Genomic DNA, 21490 nt, shown 5'->3' with positions numbered 1-21490 from the left:
TCCCAGACTGAGAGAGGGCATAGGCCGGGCTGAGGGACCCCCCTGAGTGCACAAATTTTTGTGCACTGGGCCTCTAGTTTATTTATTAAAAAAAAAAAGTTCTGTCATTTTGACGTATGTACATATGTGCTCTATATTATTATTTATTTACCACAAGTAAAGATCAGGAATTGTTATCTTTTAAATTTTTCACTGTTTCATTTCATTACTGCTGTGTTTGTGCTCCATGTGAGTGACGTAGGTGCTTATGTAGGTGGGTTCCAACTTACGGTGAAAATCGCGTTACGTCATGCCATAGGAACGGATCTCCGACATTACGGAGGACCTGTTGCAATCAATTTGAACCAGGCTTTGATTGTAAAACGACCAGAATGTGCCAGAAGACACGGCAAAGTAATTTTGCTTCATTATGACGCACCATCACACACTTCAAAACCAGTTAAAGACACATTAAAAGATCTTGCCTGGGAAGAAGTAACCCACACGCTGTATTCACCAGACCTTGCTCCTTCAAATTACCACTTGTTCTGATCAATGGCACACGCACTTTCTGAGCAGCACCTCAAAACGTACGAAGAAGTGGAAGATTGAGTCTCTGAATGGTTTGCCTCAAAAACAAGAAAAGTTCTATTGGGACGGTATCCACAAATTACCTGAAAGATGGGGGAAATGTGTAGTCACATTTTTTTTTGAATAAAGCACTTTCGATGTTTCTCTTGAAATTACTGTGTTTTCTCTGATCACAAAATCCGCATTATTAACCGGTACACCTGGTATAGTTGCTATTGTGTAATTACTATATAATTAACTAAACTACATATAACGGTAATATTAACATTACCAAATAATACCTTAATACTGAATCTCACAGGTAAATTTGTCAGAGGTGAATGAAGAATAGCTGGTTAACTACAGCAAGTAGAGACTAATGTCTCAGATTCTAGAATCATTTTTTCCTTATTTCCTGTATGATTTATTGTGGTAGGTAGGACTATAGCTAAGCCTGACTCATCTGCATAATATGAATGATAGTGGTAACCTACTTCAGAGGGGTTTCATGAAGATTATGGTAAAGTACACAGTCATTAGTGTAATGCCAAGCACATATGATATACTCTACTAATGTTAGCTGCAGTTATTTTCCTAATCATCAGCATCATCTTCCTAAGAAATTAGGAGATACTTTGCTTTGGCAAATATTCTGTGCTGGTGGCTCACTGGAGAGCCCCAAAGTATGTATTTGTAGGAAGACAAGTTTATTTCTTAGTTCTTTACTTCATGGTCTTTCTCGCCAATAATTCCCCCCAAAATAGTTATAGATGATAATACACATGAAAGTACATAAAAGAAATCAAAGGAAAGTGGTTTGAAGAGATAAGAAAGTCTTAGAAAGTTTGAAGGAAAGTAATATTCAGGTAAATATAATAATATCAAGCTGAAATAAGGTGATGGGTTAAAACAAAGGGAGATATTTGGCTTTCGAAAAGGGTAAGGTAAGAAAGGTTTGTGAAAAAGAAGTAAAGATGTTGTTGGTATCCATTTGAAAAGTACAGAATGACTTGTAATGAACTTTCAATATCCCATGTTTGAGACTAATTATAAAGATAATTTAATAATCCCCACCAGCTATAAAAAAAAAAGCAATTTTGCCTTCCATTTACCCTAAACTTCTCTGTACTGAATGGTTACAGTAGTTATATTAATTGGGTGTCAGAAGCTAAAGGCAGGGAACACACTAATGGGTTCCTAATAAACATTAAGAGTTTCACCCTTGTTCCTCTAAATCAAGTTAATAAAGTGTCATTTTAATTAATGAAAAATATGTACACAGTGGGGTAAAGGTAGGTTTACAGGTAGTTGTATGGAAAATAATACAATAATTAGTACAAGAATAGACTGTTTAATGCACTCAAAACTGTAAACCTACTTTTGCCCCACCCTGTGTAGGTATTTGGCTTTTTTTTTTTTAATCCTCCAAGTTAAGATCTTAAGGGGATTTCTAGCATTCTCAACTTTAAAGGTTCCTGATTTAGATTTTGTATAAAATAACAGCACTGCTGTAGGAAGCATTTAGCTAACATTTTAAATCTTGTTCTCATCAAATACTTGGACATAGTTTTCGTTTTATTAGAGTTAAGTAGTTAAGTATAGTAATAGGGAAAATCTTGAAATAATCTAAAATTGGTACTGCTTATCATTGCCATTTGTATAACACTATGGGAGTCATCTAAGTTGGTTAAATTTAATTAATAATTAAAGTGTGTGTGTATGTGAACTACCCTGTTTTCTTTTTAAATTGTAAATATAATCTATATTTAATATAAAAATATAAATTTATTATAAATGTACAACTTTAACTGGACTTCTATTTGGGTGAATAATTCTTTTATGTTTTAATGTTTCAGATTGTCATTTAGTAAAAATGGAGTTGTTAGAATAGATGGTTTCTCTTCTCCTGACCAATATGATGATGAAGCTATGAGTTTATGGACACATGAAAATTATGAAGATGATGAACTAGACATAGAAACTTCTAAATATATCTTGGATATAATAGGTGATAAGTTCTGTCAATTAGTAACATCTGAAAAAACAGCTTTGTCCTGGGTGAAAAAGGATGGTAAGGAAATTATATACTTAGAACATGAAATTGTATAAATTTGATTTTAAGAATTTGAAGTATGTTTTATTTGGGAGAAGTCCCTAATCCTGCCTAGTCTTGTTGACTTTTAAATTTGATAATAACACTTTTTGTGTACAAGTGCACCTATATGTACTTAGGGTAAAAGATATTTTCCAGTCTGGCCGGCGTGGCTCAGTGGTTGAGCATCAACCAAGGAACCAGGAGGTTCCAGATTCTATTCCTGGTCAGGGCACATGCCTGGGTTGCGGGCTCAATCCCCAGTAGGGGACATGCAGGAGGCAGCTGATAGATGATTCTCTCTCATCATTGATGTTTCTTTCTCTCTCTCCCTCTCCCTTCCTCTCTGAAATCAATAAAAATATATTTTTTTAAAAAAAATATATCTTCCAATTAAGGTTGAAATGAATGGATTAGCAGTTTGGGAAATCACAAGAGCATTTTACTGTTTCTGCCATTATGACGTAGTTTAGCATGACAAAGACAATTTAGATGTGAAATTGGGATATTAACATTTGTCATATGAAAACATAATCCATCCCAGTTATTTAAGTTTTTAATCTAGTGTGGTTGGTTCATCATAGTCTTTAGAGTTAGATGTATATTTGAAACTCAACTTTACTCCCTGCTTAACTGTATGAATATAAAACAGGAATGATAACTACTTTATAGATTTGTTTAGAAAGTAGTCAGGTTAATTGTGTTTACTTATGTAAAGTACCTAAAATACTAACAGCTCTCTAAATGTTAGCTTCTTTTGCTTCCTTTAAATCAGTGGTTTGCCCCCCAGGAGACATTTTTGGTTCAGTAACTGAAAAGTACTGGGGTTAGAGTACCAGTACATATCGGTATTGGCCACAGTGCCACTACACATTCTACAATGCACTAAATCAGCGGTTGCCAACTGGTGGTCCGCAGACCACTGGTGGTCCGTGAGGTCCAAAAGGTTGGCGACCACTGCACTAGATAATCCTCCACAACAGAGAATTTTGTATGTAGTTCAAAATGTCAAAAGTGTCAAGATTGATTACTAGTTACTTCAAGAAATCTGCTGTTGCCTGGCCAGTGTGGCTTGTGCATCACAGTTGATTGAGCATCGTCCCATATCCCATGCACTGAAAGGTCGCCAATTGATTCCCTGTCAGGGCACTTACCTGGGTTGCGGGTTTGCTCCCAGTCGGGGTGCATATGGGAGGCAACCAATTGATGTTTCTCTATCTGCCTCTCCCTTTCTCTCTAAAATCAAAAACATTTTTTTAAAGGAATCTGCTATTGATTTTTAATATAGGGTATCCCCAAAAAAACTTACGCACATTTTTTAATTATTAATTTCAATGGGTTAAATCTGAAAAGAAAGAAACATCAATTGAGCTATCAGCTGTAAAGTTTGTATATATATAGTTTTTGGGACCTTGTATATCCTTCAAAGTTCTTGGTTTGCCTTCACATTTTTGTTTTTGTGTATTTCAGCAAAAATTGCATGAAAAAGAGTATGTTTACCCTTAGATTTTTATTTCTCTGTATTTCAGCCAAAATTGCCTGGAAAAGAGCAGTGCGAGGAGTCCGAGAGATGTGTGATGCATGTGAAGCAACATTGTTTAACATCCATTGGGTCTGCCAAAAATGTGGATTTGTGGTTTGCTTAGATTGTTACAAGGCAAAGGAAAGGAAGAGTTCTAGAGGTCGGTTCATAACTTCATATAAATTTAAAACTTTTTTTAAATCTTTATTGTTGAAAGTTTTACATAGGTCCTCCTTTTTTCTTCATTAACCTCTTCCAGCCCACTCCCATCCTGTCCCCCACCTTCAAGCCCTTACCACCCCATTGTCTATGTCCACGGGTTATACATATATGCATATTCATTGGTTGATATCTTTAAGTTAAATTTTTTATAATGTTTATTTTCTCTAGGATCATGCATCTGGAAATTAGATATGTGTGGGTATTTTTCCGATCTTCCATAATACATTACCATTAGGAAGTTTTTAAAAGGAGTAACCACAGTTTATTAATGGCCAGATTTTTTTAAGCATTTAAAAAAATTATTTTGTTATTTTTTTAATTCTCACCCGAGAATATTTTTCCACTGATTTTTAGAGAGTGGAGGAGAGAGCAATATCGATATGAGAGAAACACATCAATTGGTTGCCTCCTGCACACTCCCCAACCATGGCCCAGCCCAGGAGGAGCCTGCAACCCAGGTACGTGCCCTTGACTGGAATCGAACCCAGGACCCTGTGGTCCGCAGTCTGATGCTCTGTCCACTGAGCCAAACTGGCTAGGGCCGTATTTTTTTAGAATAAAGCTGCATCTGTTTAACCTGATCAGTATATTCACTCTTCACCCCTCATTTCAAGCAAGTAATTGCTTAATGTAACCCAAATTTACTAGGGCTTTGCATAAGTTGAAATTTAACACTTACTAGTATGACTTGATTTTTCTAAATATTGATCCATATAGTTCAAATCAACCTGTCCAAGAATATGCTGCCACTTACTACTTACTTATTCCCTAATTTTTACAGAAGAAGAAATCTTCATTATATGTGAAAACAGCCTTTGAAACTATTATTTTTAATTTCTAGATAAATAAAATGTCACAAAAACAGTGTTCTGCATTTTAATAACAGCTGGAGATACTTTTAAAAACGTTATCCAAGTCAGTTTTAGAAGTAGCTACCTAATACTGATAACCTTGAAAGTATTGAGTTACTTGTTTGGAATAAGTCTTCAATAAAATGAGACGATTCAAGTTATTGGGAGTATTAGTGGTAAAATCATGTTTATGATAGATTTTTCATTTCAGTCAACTTTTTTTCAGAGTAGTATATCAGGTAGATGAACATGATTTAGCCATCAGTATCTTCTCTGCTGATAGGAGTACTAAGCTTCATTCTTTCTAACCTTTTTTCTTATATATCATCACTTAACAAAGAGACCTGAGCAACTGGGGAAGTATCTCCAAGCATCTACTCCTTGGTGTTTCTGTGATATGAACAACATATTATATATGAGTAAAATGCAAAGCCATGATAAGGAATATCTTCAAAACCATAAAAATGTATTTGGATATTTTCAGTTGATTGAAGTAGCTACACTGCTATAAAACTTCATGACACTCATTTTGTATTTTTTGGTTTCATATGTTAATTTTAATGTATTATATTTTGCTATATCGTGTGTGTGTGTGTGTGGTGTGTGTGTGTACACACACACACACACACATACATATACTTGAATCCTTTTGTGAACAAGAATAGGGTATTAGCCCTAGCCAGTTTGGCTATGTAGAATCTTGACCCACAGACTTAATGGTCACAGGTTTGATCCCAGTCAAGGGCACATACCTCGGTTGCAGTCTCGATCCTGGTCAGGGAATGTGCATGAGGCAACCAGTGTATCTATCACATCAATATTACTTTCCCTCTGTCTCTCCACTTCTCTGAATATCAATCGAAAAGATGTCCTTGGGTGAGGATTAACAAAAATAACAAAAAAGAATAGGGTGTTAATTTTGAAAGTATAGTCTATCATTCACCATACCATTTTTTAAAATGTGTTTTTATTGATTTTTTAAAATTTTTATTTTGAGAGAGAGAGAGAGACATTGATGAGAGAGGAACATCATCCATCAGCTGCCTGCTGGGGATTGAACCTGCAACCCAGGCATGTGCCCTGACTGGGAATTGAACCAGTGAACCTTTTGGTTCATGGGTTGGCACTCAACCACTGAGCAACACTGGCTGGGCACCATATCATTTTTTTATAATCTATATGCCTTGATTATATTCTGCTACCTATTCCTATTTCATTGTTAAATATTGTAATAAACACACTTGACTAGGTTATAACTTTACGTAGTGATAATTAACATAAGCGTCTAAAATACAAGAAATTAGAAAACATTTATAAGTTACTATGTAGGCTTTGGAGTAGAAAGTCAGAAAGCATTTTTTAAAAGTTTTAGATTGGATTTGACTTTATTTTGTATGGGACTTATGGAATAATAGTTTTAGATTTTTTATGCTGAATTTAATGAGCTTTGTTATATTCATTAAGCTCTTAAAACCACATCATAAGTAGCTATCTTTGTCATTAAATTTATAGAGAAAATCTCATTGAGATCAAAGTATTAAATAGTTTTCCTGTGTATAATATGCCTTATGCTATGCTTTAATATGTTTACAACTCCAGGTATGGAATCTTGTTTGAAGGCAATAGTAGCAATTAAATACTGTTGTTAAACAAAGACCTTTCATGACCAAAAGCTTTTCTGAAAGAAGGGTTTGAGCTAAATGCTAGCTGGAAAAGAGTAGGTCCTACAGCATGCAGTCTGACCCACAGGCAGCTGGGCTAGCTAGAAGTGACAAACTTGTCCACCGTTCTAGAGTGGAAGGGCTCTTCTGTACATTATTTTTGGGGGGAAGAAAGATGTAAGTTGTTTTGAAAGAATTTACATTGACTACAGATAAGGGACAGGGGAAGATGAACCGGGGGACAGTTTAGAGTAAGTGCATGTTTTGTAAAGAAGATTGGTTACCGGCAACAGTTCTGAAAATTCATACACAAGCAGGATGCAGTGGCAGCTGATGATCAGTACAGAAATTGATGCAAAGCTCCAATTACATTCAAAATGTGAACAGTCTTTCAGTTGGTCCACAGCTATTAACTCGTTAATTACTCGTCTCTTTATCTTACTCTCTGGTGCACTGTAATTTAGGACATCACAGTTTTTCTTCTGTAGCTATCTATCAAGTCGTGGCTTTTTCACATGTTTCATGATGGTTTCTCTCCATGTCTTTGAAGCATAAAAGGAAAATGAGTTAGTGATGAACGTATATCAGTCTAATGTACTAAGATTGGGCAAAAGCCATGTTTGGCACAGAAAACAAACGATCAAAGGAGATTAGCTACAGAGAAGGTAGAATCATAGCATAGAAAGAGGTAACTAATACATTAATGATAATAAAGAATGGTCATTTTAGGAAAGGCTAACATCAATTTTATATCTTGTTTTTATAAAATTCTTCGAATGGTGGGATTTATTTATTGATTTTTAAGAACCATACATTTGAATCCTACCAGTGACATTTATATAATTGTTAAGGTCTTTATATAGAAGCCATCAATTGTATAATTGTATAACCGTGAGTGATATAAAATTACATATGTTGCAATATTACAGATAAAGAACTGTATGCTTGGATAAAGTGTGTGAAGGGACAGCCTCATGATCACAAACATTTAATGCCAACTCAAATTATACCCAGTTCTGGTAAGTATAAATATACATTATTTACTTAGTGTAATAGCACTTAGTTGCTCAAGATTATTTGGGCATATGTAGGAGTAAAATGGAATGGAGAGGTAATGTGTTTTTTTGTTTTTGTTATTTCTCAATGGAGGATATTTTTCCATTGATTTTTAAGGAGAGTGGAAGGGAAGGGGAGAGACAGAGAGAGAAATAGTAATGTGAGAGACACACATCCATTGGTTGCCTCCTGCACACACCCCAATGAGGCCGGGGATTGAGCCCACAACCGAGGTATGTGCCCTTGACTGGGAATCGAACACGTGACCCTTCAGTCCACAATGCTGTCCACTGAGCCAAACCGGCCAGAGCAATTTATTTCATCTTAAATTGTTTGTGCTCCATTCTTAGAATTCTCCATGTAATAAAGCTAACAAGCCCAGCCCCATGACTAAGTGTAAACCACAGATGAACTATTTTTTAGAAGGGGAAATCCAGAGTTTAATGAAAAATTTATTAGATTTATAATGAAAGGTTATTCTACTTTTTTTAAACACTGAATTTTTAATAGAAAAGAATGGAGAACATGAATTTGGTTTAATGATCAAACCTGTACTAGATAGAAGGATTGAAGAAAAAAATATAAGTTAAATGGCACCAAAAAAAAGGAAAAAAAATTTTTATAATCTTTTAACATTAGTTGTAACTTTAATTAACCACTATTATATTTTGTAGTTTTGACAGATCTTCTAGATGTGATGCACACTCTTAGAGAAAAGTATGGTATTAAATCCCATTGTCATTGTACTAACAAACAGAATATACAAGTTGGTAATTTTTCTACAATGAATGGTGTGTCTCAAGTGAGTATAAATTTCTAATTATTTAAATAAAATGCATGGTTAATTAATTAGCTTTGATATTTTATATCCGATTTAAGACTTACATTTTTTAAATTGTTTCTGCGTTACTGTAAAATCTGACTCCTTTTAACTGTGATCAATTGAAGAGATAGAATTTTTATAATTCTGCTGTTCTTTCCTTACAGGTTTTACAGAATGTTCTTAATCACAGTAATAAGATTTCTCTGTGCATGCCTGAGTCTCAGCAGCAGAATACTCCTCAGAAGTCTGAGGGTAATGGCAGCAGCAGTCCAAGGAGTGATGTAAGCACAGACAGCAAGTTAAGTCCCCCAGAGTCCCAGTCACCACTACACTGGTTAGCAGATCTTGCAGAACAAAAGTCCAGAGAGGAAAAAAAAGGTAAATGTCATTAATTATCTAACTGTACAGTTTCCCTTGATCAATATGGATTTGTACTGTGTGGGTACACTTATATGTGGATTTTTCCCATAAGTACCTGTACTGTTTATGATTCATGATTGGGAATCCACGGATGTGGAGTGCCAACTATATGCATTAATCTACACTATTTTATATTGGAGCCTTGAGCATCCATGGATTTTGGTATCCATGGTGGGTTGGGGGTGTCCTGGGACCAATCTTCCACAGGTATCAAAGGACAAATTTAAGGAAGTCAAAAGTTATATGTGGATTTTTGACTGCACGGGGTATTGTGGGCACCCCTAGCTACGTTGTTCAAGGATCAGCTGTATAATAGAGTATTATAATATAACCAATAATATACTTTTATACATTAATGTACTATTCACATAAAACAATTTACTTTTTGTCTTTTGCTCCCATTATGGCTTAGGCTCAGTAAAACCTTTGTCTTCTCTTTTAGGAACTTACCTCCCTGTGATTGCATCAAAATTAGTTGTAGAATCATTTCTGGGATGAGCATATTAATAAAGCCTCTAGGGCAGTAGATTTATTACTCACATATACCAGTACTTCTTCCTGTCTTAGCTATAGTGTTTTCATTTGTGGCAGGTATAAACTCATGCCTATGATTTTGAGGAAGGCCTTTTCATATTCAAACCGTTTGACTCCATTTTGAAGGATCTAGCCCATCCTCTGGTGTGTGTTCAGGTGAATAAATCACTAGTGTATAGTTTTAATGTCTCACTATAAAATACAGAGTGCCAGTTTTGTCTGTACTTTCGCAGCATGCTTAATTTTATTTGAATTTTGTAAAATGTTTTATTTCAGAAAATAAAGAATTTGCCCTTGAAAAGCAAATTAAAGAAGAGAGAGAACAAGACAGTCCTGATTCTCCAAATAGCAGAACATCACCTCCAGTGTCCCAGAATAATGAACAAGGCTCAACCTTACGGGATTTACTGACCACAACAGCTGGCAAGCTACGTGTGGGTTCTACAGATGCTGGCATTGCCTTTGCACCAGTATATTCAATGGGAACCCCAGTGAGTGAGATGCCAGATTTTTTACCTTTATATGGGCCTTAAGTTTAGATGATTTGGAGACTCAGCTTTGAACTACCTAATAAATAGAGTCAGATCAAATAAAATACACCAAATTATTTGGCATGTTCCTGTTTGCATTATAACTCATAATTTGAAAGCTAGAGAGTTTGATTTTTCCAAGGTGAATGAATAAGGTTGGGCAAGTGGCATTTTGATGCCAGAAGGAGCCCTAAGATACTCCTTCAGAATTTGAAAACCATATATCTAATGGGGGGAGGGGGGAGAACATGGAGGTAAATGTTTGGTTAGTTAAAATAAAATATTCAAAAATCAATTTTGCTTTCGTTATTCTCAGAGAAAAATACAGATAATTGTATAGATAAGCATACATTTTTATTTTTTTCTTTTATTTATTTATTTTTTTTAAATATATTTTTATTGATGTCAGAGAAGAAGGGAGAGGGAAAGAGAGATAGAAACATCAATGATGAGAGAGAATCATTGATTGGCTGCCTCCTGCATGCTCCCCACTGGGGATCAAGCCCGCAACCTGGGCATATGCCCTGACCAGGAATCGAACCAGCGACCTCTTGGTTCCTGTGTCGACGCTCAACTGCTGAGCTACACCCGGCTGGGCAAGCATACATTTTTAGTGGCCATTAAAAGTATATTGGAAATTCTACCTATTTGTGCGCTCTGCCCCAATCCTAAAACAATATAAAAAGTAGGAAAGCCATACTTCCAGTTGCTGCAGACTTGGCCTCACATGGAGACCACCAAAATTCTGGTTCCCACCTCTAAGGGCAGGAACAGTGTAGCGACTAGAGATCCATATTCACATATTCTTGAGGGCAAGTAAATTATTTGTATTAGTTGTTTGCTATGTTAGTAGTAAATCAGAATGAAAGTTTATTCTGTCTGGAGTTGCTCAGTTGGTTAGCGTCATCCTGTGCACCAAAAGGTTGCCAGTTTTATCCCCAGTTGGGGCACTTATGGAAGGCAACTGATCGATGTTTCTCTCTCACATCAATGTCTCTGTCTCTCTCTCTCTCTCTCCCCCTCCCTCCCTCCCTCCCTCTCCCCCTCTCCCTTCCTTCCTCTCTTCCTCTGTTCCTCTCTTCCTCTCCCTCTAAGCATGTCCTTTGGTGAAGAGTAAAAAATAAAAAAGAAAGAAAAAGAAAAAAGTGAGTTTAAAACTGTATGCATTTCTTCTCAAAATATAAATTTCTCCCCTATAGAGTGGTAAAAGTGGAAGGACCATGCCAAACATTCTTGATGACATAATTGCTTCAGTTGTTGAAAACAAAATTCCACCAAATAAAGCCACTAAGATAAATGTAAAACCAGACCTTAAAGAAGAGCCTAGAGAAAGCAGAAAATCTGCCATGGATGAAAACAAATTGTTCAGTGATATACCACATTCTTGGATCTGTGAGAAGCATATTCTTTGGCTTAAGGATTATAAAAATACTAATAATTGGAAGCTTTTCAAAGAGTGTTGGAAACATGGACAAGTGAGTATTTTAAGCTGATTTTAGTACACACTCTTAGAGGAACTGAAGCGAGTTAAAGAGGCAAAATGCTTCTCTTTTTAGAAATAGAAAATAAAGGAGGGATAGTACTTAACACATTTGGAGTAGAAGTAAGACATAAAAAGATTACCAGATTGATTGTTTCTGAATTCTTATTTTTGGCCAGATTTATATGAATTTAGGAAAGCACTGATTTTTTTAATCAATCAGCAGACTTTAAAAAGCCATTGTATTTACATAGTTTGGTACCTCCTTTTTCTCACACTTCTGTTTGAGTCCAATTGATAGATTTCATATCTGCTATTAAAGTGTTAATAATAGAAGCATTTTTTCTTGAACTGATGAAAAGTATAGATTTTTTTGCCTTTAATGTTTACCCATACACTATTTTTAACTTGTTCATCAAGTCTTGAATGACAAACTCCATTATATAATTCTCAAATAAAAATGTTTGAACAAAGTTTTGATGTAATGTTTGATACACCTTTCAGATGGCAGTATATGACATCAATGCACAAATTATGAACAAAATTAAGAATTTGCATGATTTAGGATTACCACCTTCAGTTTTTTCTTGCTTTCTGAAAAACATCATTGCTATTTTGTTTCACTTTCTTCATTCCTCAGATAGTTATTGAGCACCTAATAAAATCCATTCTTTATGCTTGCCACAAAGGATATGAAAATGAGTAAGTTATATAAAAATTAGTAAGATAGGAGTAAGAACTGTTTTAGTACAGTTCTTAATCTTTTTTTAGGTCACTAATCCTTTTTAATATCTGATGACAGTTTAGTTTCTCTCTCCCCAGAAAAAATACATACCTGTACATTATATACATTTGATGCCATATTTCACATCCTGTATACTTTATCTCTAGATTACTTATAATACCTAGTGCAGTGTAAATGCTATGTATATAGTTGCTATATGATACTGTTTAGGGAATAATGACAAGATAAATTTGTATTTATGTGTTTAATACAAAGGAAACCATTGTAGGCCTTAACTACATAGTACATATCAGCAACAACAGAACATCTTTTATTTTTCCTACTATTTTCTATTCATGGTTGGTTGAATCTGCTAATTCAGAAGCCATGGATAAAGAAGGCTGATAGCACACAATATTTAGCTTCCTTTTTTTTTTTTGAGGGGCAGGGCTTGGCTCTCAAAGCTCAATACCATTGCTGGGTCACAGTTTAGACCACTTAATTTTGTGTGGGTTTGAAATAGTCACATAAATATTTTTATAAACATGTTAAATATTCTAAGAAGTTTGTTCAAGGTAACTATAGAAACCCCAAATAGGGAATGACTAAGCTAGAGTACTAATTCAAAAAGGCTGATCTGAATTAATGCCCTAGGGGTTAAGTGAAATTTTTCTAGATAGACAATAGGTTGGAGATGCTTTAAACAAAAGCATCAGGTTTGGGGGGAAGTGTTAAGTAGTTTTGTTTGTCTGGAACACAGATATAAGAGTTCTATGGGGTAATGGTAAGAAATGAGGTAGTTAGAGTTATGATTATGAATCTGATTTTTCAGATTATGAATGGCCTTTATATATTATACTTAAAAAGTTTGCACTGTATCCTACAGATAATAGGTTTAATTCAGTCATCAAAGTAAACTGTGACATTTTAAAGTGACAGCAAAACAGATTGAAAGTTGAATTAGAGGGGAATGAGACTAGACGCATGGAGTCAAAGTTTTCAGTATTTCTGGAAGATGATGATGATAGTCTAAGGGTTCTGCTTCAGAATATTCTAAGTAACTTGCCTCTATAATTTTTAAAAATCCTTCTTTTCCTAAGCTGCTGGTTACCATCAGATAGGATGGCATAGGGTTGGATAAGGAGTATTATTGAATATGCATAATTGGGACTGAGAATTAATATGTGAATTGCCAACAATAGTTAATTATCTAATAGTTGAATGTTTTAATAACAGTTGGATGTATCATTAAGCCCATTGAAAGTAAGTTTAATGGAGCAGTCATCCATGTAGTCAACTAAATTTTAGGGTGGTTTTTTATTTTCTTTGCTTTTGAGATGACTATTGTTATAAGAACCCTAGCTTGAGGTTATTCTCCTATGGTTCCCCAAATTTAATTATCTTATGAAGTTTAAGTGTACTTAGTATCTTTTACAGAAGACTTTAAGTCACAACTTTGTGTTCTCTATATTTTAGACTTTCAACTTCATTTATAATAAAGGAATTAAGGTGGGGGCAAGGGAGGGGGCTAAGAATAATACATCAGATTGCCTAAGAGGTTTCTTTTTTTAAAACATCACCATTGGAGTTTTAAAAGCTATAAAACTTCAGTTGTTGGTTTTTAGTTTAGAGAGCCTTGAGGGATTTTTAATTCATAGGATTTCAAAGGAGAGATTCACTTTCAGAGAATAGTGATTAGGCTTGAAATTTAATGTTGTTATGCCTAGTTTAATATTTTTATTTATTATGATCCTTGTCAAGGTAAAAAATGTAGGTATGTGCTTTAAGTAATGGAAACTCAGAATGTATATAAACTTTTAAGCTCAAGGAGTTTTTATATAATTTACTTTAAAATTTTTAATACATACATTACATACATACAAACAAATGAGTAGGTTATATTGTGTCTAAAAATTAATCTGTAAATAAAGCAACCAAAAAATCATACTTATACTGTCTAGAAATGAAATTTTTAATGTACTCTACACAGCAGTCTCATCCCTTTTTCTTTTTAACAATATACTGTATTGTGAACATCTTTCCAAGTCAGGGCCTATTTTTGATTGCCTCTTATTCTCACAAGTTGTCATTAGTACTAAAACTTAACATTTGTTGTATGTGCTTATAAAGTCAAATTTTGGAAGTGTCCATATATCTTTCAACTTTTATTCATCTATTTATAAGCCTGCAGTGGTTTCTGGTGTACATAAGAAAATGAACATGAGCTTATGGAAGTCAGAATCAATTAGTCTTGATTTTGGAGACCACCAAGCTGATCTTCTGAACTGTAAAGACAGCATTACTTCAAATGGCAATGTCAAAGAATTCTGGGATGGTTTTGAAGAAGTTTCAAGTATGTTGTTTTTTGGTTTGTTTGTTGTCTGTTCACTGTTTTTGTTAAACATACTAGTATTCCCCAAAAACAATAAATTGTAAATACGACTTACCAGGTTTTTAATCTTTTAAACTTCTATATTACTTTGTTGTCTAATAAAAAGAAACAAATACAGATATTCCTCAACTTAAAATTGGTTACATCCTGATAAAGTCGTAAGTTGAAATTATCGTGTCAAAATGCATTCACCTAACCTATAGAATGTCAAGCTTTTAGCCTAGACTACCTTAAATATTACATTAGCTTACATACAGTGGGCAAAAAAAACCACAAAATGCCACATAGCTAGCGTAGGAAAAAAGGAAAATTCAAAATTAGAAATATAGTTTCTACTGAATGCCGGTTTTCACACCATTGAAAAAATGGTTTAGTTGACCCATCCTAAGTCAGGGACCATCTGTGCTTGGAAATAGGAGACTGGATCCTATTCTTGTCTCCACATCTAATTTCTTTTGGCCATAAACAAGTCTTTTAATTATGGTTACTTATATCACATGAGGAATATTATTTGGCAACCCCATAAACCTTTGGAAGTTGAATTATAAAATTTATATAAAACACTGAAAATTAAAAGTAGTTTTAATAAAAATTATAGGAATATTTTTAAAAGAATTTATAGACATAAGAACAAAAGTCTTAAAACTACCTAAGTATATAAGAAATAAAAGCCAATTATGCACGCATTCATTAAGTACCTACTGTGCAACAATTGAGTTATTCATTCACTTTTTACATTTCTTCCTCTCCAAACATTAATAAAAATTAAAAGGCAGAGATTACCTTTTTTGTAATTAATTGTATTCTTTATAGAACGGCAAAAAACGAAAAGTGGAGAAACAGTTGTTTTAAAATTGAAAGATTGCCCTTCAGGAGAAGAATTCAAGACTATGATGCCAGCCAGGTATATCTTTTGAAATTTGTTTTTTGTTTTTTGGGGGTTTTTTGACTTAGCTTTTTGAAGTTGAGCTGAGATTTATATACCCAGAAGTAAGATAAGGAACAACAACAAAAGTGACTGTTAGGCATTTTCTTCCTCATTTAAAAATAAACTAAAAAACAAAACTGGCTCTAACTGATTTGGCTCAATCGTTTAGTATAGGCCCTGGGACTAAAGGGTCGTGGGTTTGATTCTGGTCAAGAGCATGTACCTCGGTTGCAGGCTCAATCTCCGCATGCGGGAGGCAACCAATTGATGTGTCTCACATCGATGTTTCTTTCTGTCTTTATCCCTTCCACTCTCCCTAAAAATCAATGGAAAAAAATATCCTCGGGTGAGGATTTTATAAATAAATAAATAAATAAATAATAAGAAAGAAAAGAAACTGAATTTCTGTAGTCTCAGCAGGGGAGAGTCCATGTTAGGATAGTAAAGGAAAGAATGCTCATGTCAAGGACACATTCTTTGGGACTTCCCTGTTCTTGGTGTTTTTAATTGTCACGATTAGGCAGCATTGCCATTTTAGTATGGCTTCTGTTCTTTGCTTGCAGATGTATTATGCACTCATTTAAACTTTTAATGAAGTCAGGAAAAGTGTTACCTATCAAAGGCCTTATGTTTTTGAACAAGTTGAAAATTACATATTTGGAAGCACTTAAAAATATGTCTTTATTCAAAAGAAGCCAATGTTATTTTTCAGATATGAAGATTTTTTAAAAAGCCTGCCATTGCCAGAATATTGTAATCCAGAAGGAAAATTCAATTTGGCCTCTCATTTGCCAGCATTTTTTGTGCGCCCTGATCTAGGACCCAGGTTGTGCAGTGCCTATGGTAGGTATATATTTGCATTTCCATCAACTTGGAATTCTATGGAATTTTAACTAACTTCTCTCTATAGATAAATTGTCTAATGATTTTTAGGTTACACTAAATATGTTCTTTTAATAATCCATTGAAATATTTTTCTAAATCAATATAGTAGGAAGTAATATCCCATATATAGATAAGTACCTGCTAATTCCTTGCAAATATTTCCATTTTCTATTGATTTAATTTTTATGGAACATTTCAGGATTGTGACTTTGTGGGGAGGTTTTGAATCATGGAGAGTAAAACTCACAATTAAATTTTCCTCATAGAGTTGGTTTGGGATATGTAAAATAGTCAAGTAAAATTTTATTTCATACACAGGTGTAGCTGCTGCTAAAGATCATGACATAGGAACAACAAATCTCCATGTTGAAGTTTCTGATGTTGTAAATATTCTAGTCTATGTTGGCATAGCAAAAGGAAATGGCATTCTCTCAAAAGCAGGTAAAGAAACTTAAAGAATAATGATGTTTGGAATAACAGTTGAATAACCACACACACTAGTATTATCCAGAATGTCAGCCTGTGAGTTAACAGCAAAGATTACAGAAAGAATTACAATGATTATAGGGATATTTTAATCTTTATTACTTGAAGAGGGATTGTTTACCCGTGTGTTGTTGTTTTTTTACATAATAGGAATTTTAATTTTAAAAATGGATATTTTTATTTGATCTTTTCTTTTTCATTAAATATTGTGTTAATGAAAATAGACTGTTAAAGGTCACTTATAAACATTTATTGAAGAATAGACAGTAGACCCTGGAACTCTGAAGATGATTTTTTTCTCCAGTATCATTTAGAAGGGACCTTTTTTTTTTTTTTCTTTTTACAGTTTTTTATTATTGAGTTTTAGAGACATGGGGGGAGGAGAGAGAGAGAGAAAAATTGATCAGCTGCCTTCCGCACATACCCCAACCTGGAATCGAACCTGCCACCTTTTGGTATACAGGTCAACACTCCATCCAACTGAGCCACACCAGCCAAGGCAAGGGGCCTTTTCTTTTAAAGTAGAAATAACATTTCTATCCAGTGTATAGGTTTTAGACTCTGTCCTCTGGATTTCTTTCTAAAACCTTTTTCAGCCGTTATTCCCTTCTTTATAGACATAGGCATTTAAAATTTCCCTCTCCACTAACTAGCTTCTTTTCTTCAAAGTAGGAGTGCACTCTGGACTATTCCTTCCTTTTCAAAAGAAAACTTCCTTCAAACCATGTCTTTCTTGCCATCATCCTATTACTCTTGCTCTCATACCAAATTCTTTGCTGTGTCTGTCACCTCCCTTTCACATTTCATCTAAATAAGGTTGGGCTCTATACCTGCTACCCCCTGAAATTACTTGTGCTATGGCTCTCACAACTGGGTAATTTAATGGTTTCTTTCTGGTCCTTTCATTACTTGCCACCTCTGTAAATAAATGGCACTGTTTAATCACTATGTCACCTTCAGATACTGGCCTTGGCTCCTGTGAAACTACTCCCTGATTCCTAATACTGTTCATAGAGTTATAGACTTAATTGTCTGAGTTTTCTAGTTTACATGCACTTCCTGTGAAGTGGGTGGCATCCAGCTATCACTTAGATCATCATATCTATATCTGGAGCCTAGAATGCTTGTACAGCTTAGTGGCTAGTTGCCAAGGATATGGGGTTTCATTACAGGATTCACTCAACTTTTCTGTATATTTGACAGCTTCTGTAATACCCACACTAAATTCTCCCAAAACTGTAGAAACTCACTTTTACATTGTTTCTCAGGTCCCTTTGCTATAGATTATTGATTATAATAGATAAAAAACCCTTTGCCTCTCCTACACCCAAGGATTTAAGAGTCAGGGACAGTTTATAGTCACAGCTCTAGCACAGAAATGTGTGACCTGTGGTTGAGATTACTTATCCTTTCAAAGCCGCCTGTTATGCCTCAGGGTTAATTATCTCTTCTGTACTTCACTGTACTCTCTTTTTTTTTCTTTTAATTGATTTCCTAGAGGAAGGGAGAGGGAGAGATGAAAACATCAGTAATGAAAGAGAATCATTAATCAGCTGCCTCCTGTACACCCCCCACTGGGGATCGAGCCCGCAACCCAGGCATGTGCCCTTGACCGGAATCAAACTCGGGACCCTTCAGTCTGCAGGCTGACGCTCTCTCCACGGAGCCAACCCAGCAAAGGCTACTTCATTGTACTCTTTTTCAAATCATCCCATATAGCAATTTGTCTGCAATATAGAGGTTATGCCTGTTTTTCTCTAGTCTTTCATGTGCTTAAATGTTGGAGCTTTCTTAGTCGCCTTTGTGTCTGTATACCTCCCATCTCATTTATAGCATAGTTTTTTATCTTTTGAGAAAACATTAATATTTTAGTTCTTTGACTGTCTTTTATCTAAAGTTTTGCCAATTTTCATAGATGGTCACAAAAAGTAAAGAATGTTTTGGGTGCCTAGCCAGGAGGTCATGGTTCCATTCCTGGTCAGGGCACATGCCCAGGTTGCGGGCTCAATCCCCAGTAGGGGGTGTGCAGAAGGCAGCTGATCCATGATTCTCTCTCATCATGGATGTTGCTATTTTTCCCTCTCCCTTCCTCTCTTAAGTCAATAAAATATATATATATATTTTTTTTAAAAAGAATGTTTTGGGGATATAATAATGCTTAAAACACATTAAGAAATAGTGGTCTAAAAAGTATGCACTTTTTCTTTTCCTCCATCTACAATGGCCCTCCTATCTCTTTTTTGGCAAATTCCTATGTTTATCCTTCAAAGTGTAACTCATATTATCATCTCCCACTAGAGATCTTCATTAAACAGTATAAACTTTCTCTTCCTTATGATTTTGTTGTTTTAATTTACAGAGCAATAAAAGTTAAAGGAACGGTAATTGAAAAACTTTTATCTAAGGTTGTTAAATTATAATTTTGTTAAAGAAAACACATTAGCCCTGGTCAGGTAGCTCAATTGCTTAGAGCACCATCTTGATAAGCCAAGGTTGCAGGTTTGATCCCCAGTCACACACTTATAAGAATCAACCAATAGCCCTAACCGGTTTGGCTTATTGGATAGAGCATCAGCCTTCGGACTGAAGGGTCCCGGGTTCAATTCCAGTCAAGGGCATGTACCTTGGTTGCAGGCACATAACCAGTGGGGGGTGTGCAGGAGGCAGCTGATCGATGTTTCTAACTCTCTATCCCTCTGCCTTCCTCTCTGTAAAAAATCAATAAAATATATATTTTTTAAAAAGAATCAACCAATAAATGCACAAGTAAGTGGAACAAATTAATATTTCTCTCTCTCCCTCCCTTTCTCTCTGTCACTAAAAATCATTTTAAATAGTTATTTTTTAAAACTACATTTAAAAACCATCAACTGGGCCTGGTCAGTTTTCTCAGTGGTTAGAGCATCGGCCCACACACCAAAGGGTTTGATTCCCAGTCAAGGGCACGTACCTGAGTTGCAGGTTCGATCCTGACTCCCAATTAGGACGTGAGTGGAGGCAACCTATCTGTGTGTCTATCTCTTTTTTCTTTTTTAATAAAGGGTTTGATTCCTTTTTTTTACAGAGAGGAAGGGAGAGGGATAGAGAGTTAGAAACATCGATGAGAGAGAAACATCGATCAGCTGCCTCCTGCGCACCTCCCACTGAGGATGTGCCCGCAACCAAGGTACATGCCCTTGACCGGAATCGAACCTGGGACCCTTCAGTCTGCAGGCCGACGCTCTTGTCCACTGAGCCAAACCGGTTAGGGCCTGTGTGTCTATCTCTTATCTGTGTTTCTCTCTCTCCCCCTCTTCTCCTCCCTCCTTCCCACTCCTTCCCTTCTTTCCACTCTCTAAAAATCAATGGAAAAATATCCAGGTAAGGATTAACTAAAAAAAATCAAGTGGCATTTTATAAACATACATTATCGGAATTATATTTGAGAACTGAACCCATCTTTTTGAATTTTTTTTGTACTTGTGTGACTGCACTCACTACGTGATATTCTTATTTGTCTACATTTATTAATACCCTCTTCTATCTGTGAGGTTTTGACTGTCTTTCTTAACTATAATCCCCAACATTCTAGGACAGTGTCTGGCACATTGTAAACACTTAATAAATGTTTGAGTTAAGAAATCCTTACAGATAATTTTAAAGATAAAAAGGCTTTTATTTCTACTGCTGCAAATTAGGAAACATCTGATGTATTCATTGTAGCAGGCAATAGATTTCTTCAAAGAACATTTCTTTAAAATGTTTCAGTATAGTGAAACTGGGAATTTGGAAAAGAAGACTCAGATAACCATAGTTAACATTTTTTTTTTCTGTTCAGACGTGTGTGTGTGTGTGTGTGTGTGTGTGTGTGTGTGTGTGTGTGTACAGTTTTTGGTTTGCCAACATTTCAAAAGAACGATTTTATGTTTCCTCAAAACCACAGTATGTAGGGCATTTGCATTTAATTACAGATTAATAATATGTGAGATCTCCCAGGAATTAGAAGACATTTGAGGTTTATCTCCTCTTTAAAAGTCCCAGTCTATCAAGCACTGTGCTGCCTCCGACAGGTCAGTTTTAGGAGACTTGGCTTTCTGCTGGTAGTCTTTGCTGACCAATTTGAAAATATTCTCTGGTGTTTTAGGAATACTCAAGAAATTTGAAGAAGAAGATTTGGATGACATTTTAAGAAAACGATTGAAGGACTCAAGTGAAATACCTGGTGCTCTGTGGCATATTTATGCTGGGAAAGATGTTGACAAGATAAGGGAATTTCTTCAGAAGGTATAATTTAGTTTGCAAATTTGTTTATCTCTTCACCTTAAGCAAAGACTAATTTTTAATGTAACTTCTTTG

General features: G+C 35.1%; 1 protein-coding gene across 5 annotated transcripts in view; it reads left to right on the top strand.

Moving 5' to 3' along the window:
• JMJD1C (jumonji domain containing 1C) overlaps positions 1-21490 on the top strand; it is a 218988-nt gene that overhangs the window by 188960 nt on the left and 8538 nt on the right. For all 5 annotated transcript variants that reach the window (XM_014538750.1, XM_014538748.1, XM_005865133.2 and 2 more), the window contains 12 exons: positions 2406-2620; positions 4171-4323; positions 7827-7916; positions 8628-8755; positions 8941-9154; positions 10007-10221; positions 11460-11735; positions 14649-14817; positions 15670-15760; positions 16497-16627; positions 16988-17110; positions 21279-21418. In XM_014538750.1, coding sequence (XP_014394236.1) covers positions 2406-2620; positions 4171-4323; positions 7827-7916; positions 8628-8755; positions 8941-9154; positions 10007-10221; positions 11460-11735; positions 14649-14817; positions 15670-15760; positions 16497-16627; positions 16988-17110; positions 21279-21418 — 1945 coding nt within the window. The remainder of the gene's footprint in view (positions 1-2405; positions 2621-4170; positions 4324-7826; positions 7917-8627; positions 8756-8940; positions 9155-10006; positions 10222-11459; positions 11736-14648; positions 14818-15669; positions 15761-16496; positions 16628-16987; positions 17111-21278; positions 21419-21490) is intronic.

The sequence above is a fragment of the Myotis brandtii genome, unplaced genomic scaffold (assembly GCF_000412655.1).
Source record: "Myotis brandtii unplaced genomic scaffold, ASM41265v1 scaffold196, whole genome shotgun sequence".
In the NCBI taxonomy this organism is placed as follows: domain Eukaryota; kingdom Metazoa; phylum Chordata; class Mammalia; order Chiroptera; family Vespertilionidae; genus Myotis; species Myotis brandtii.
This window is presented reverse-complemented; position numbering and strand designations above follow the sequence as displayed.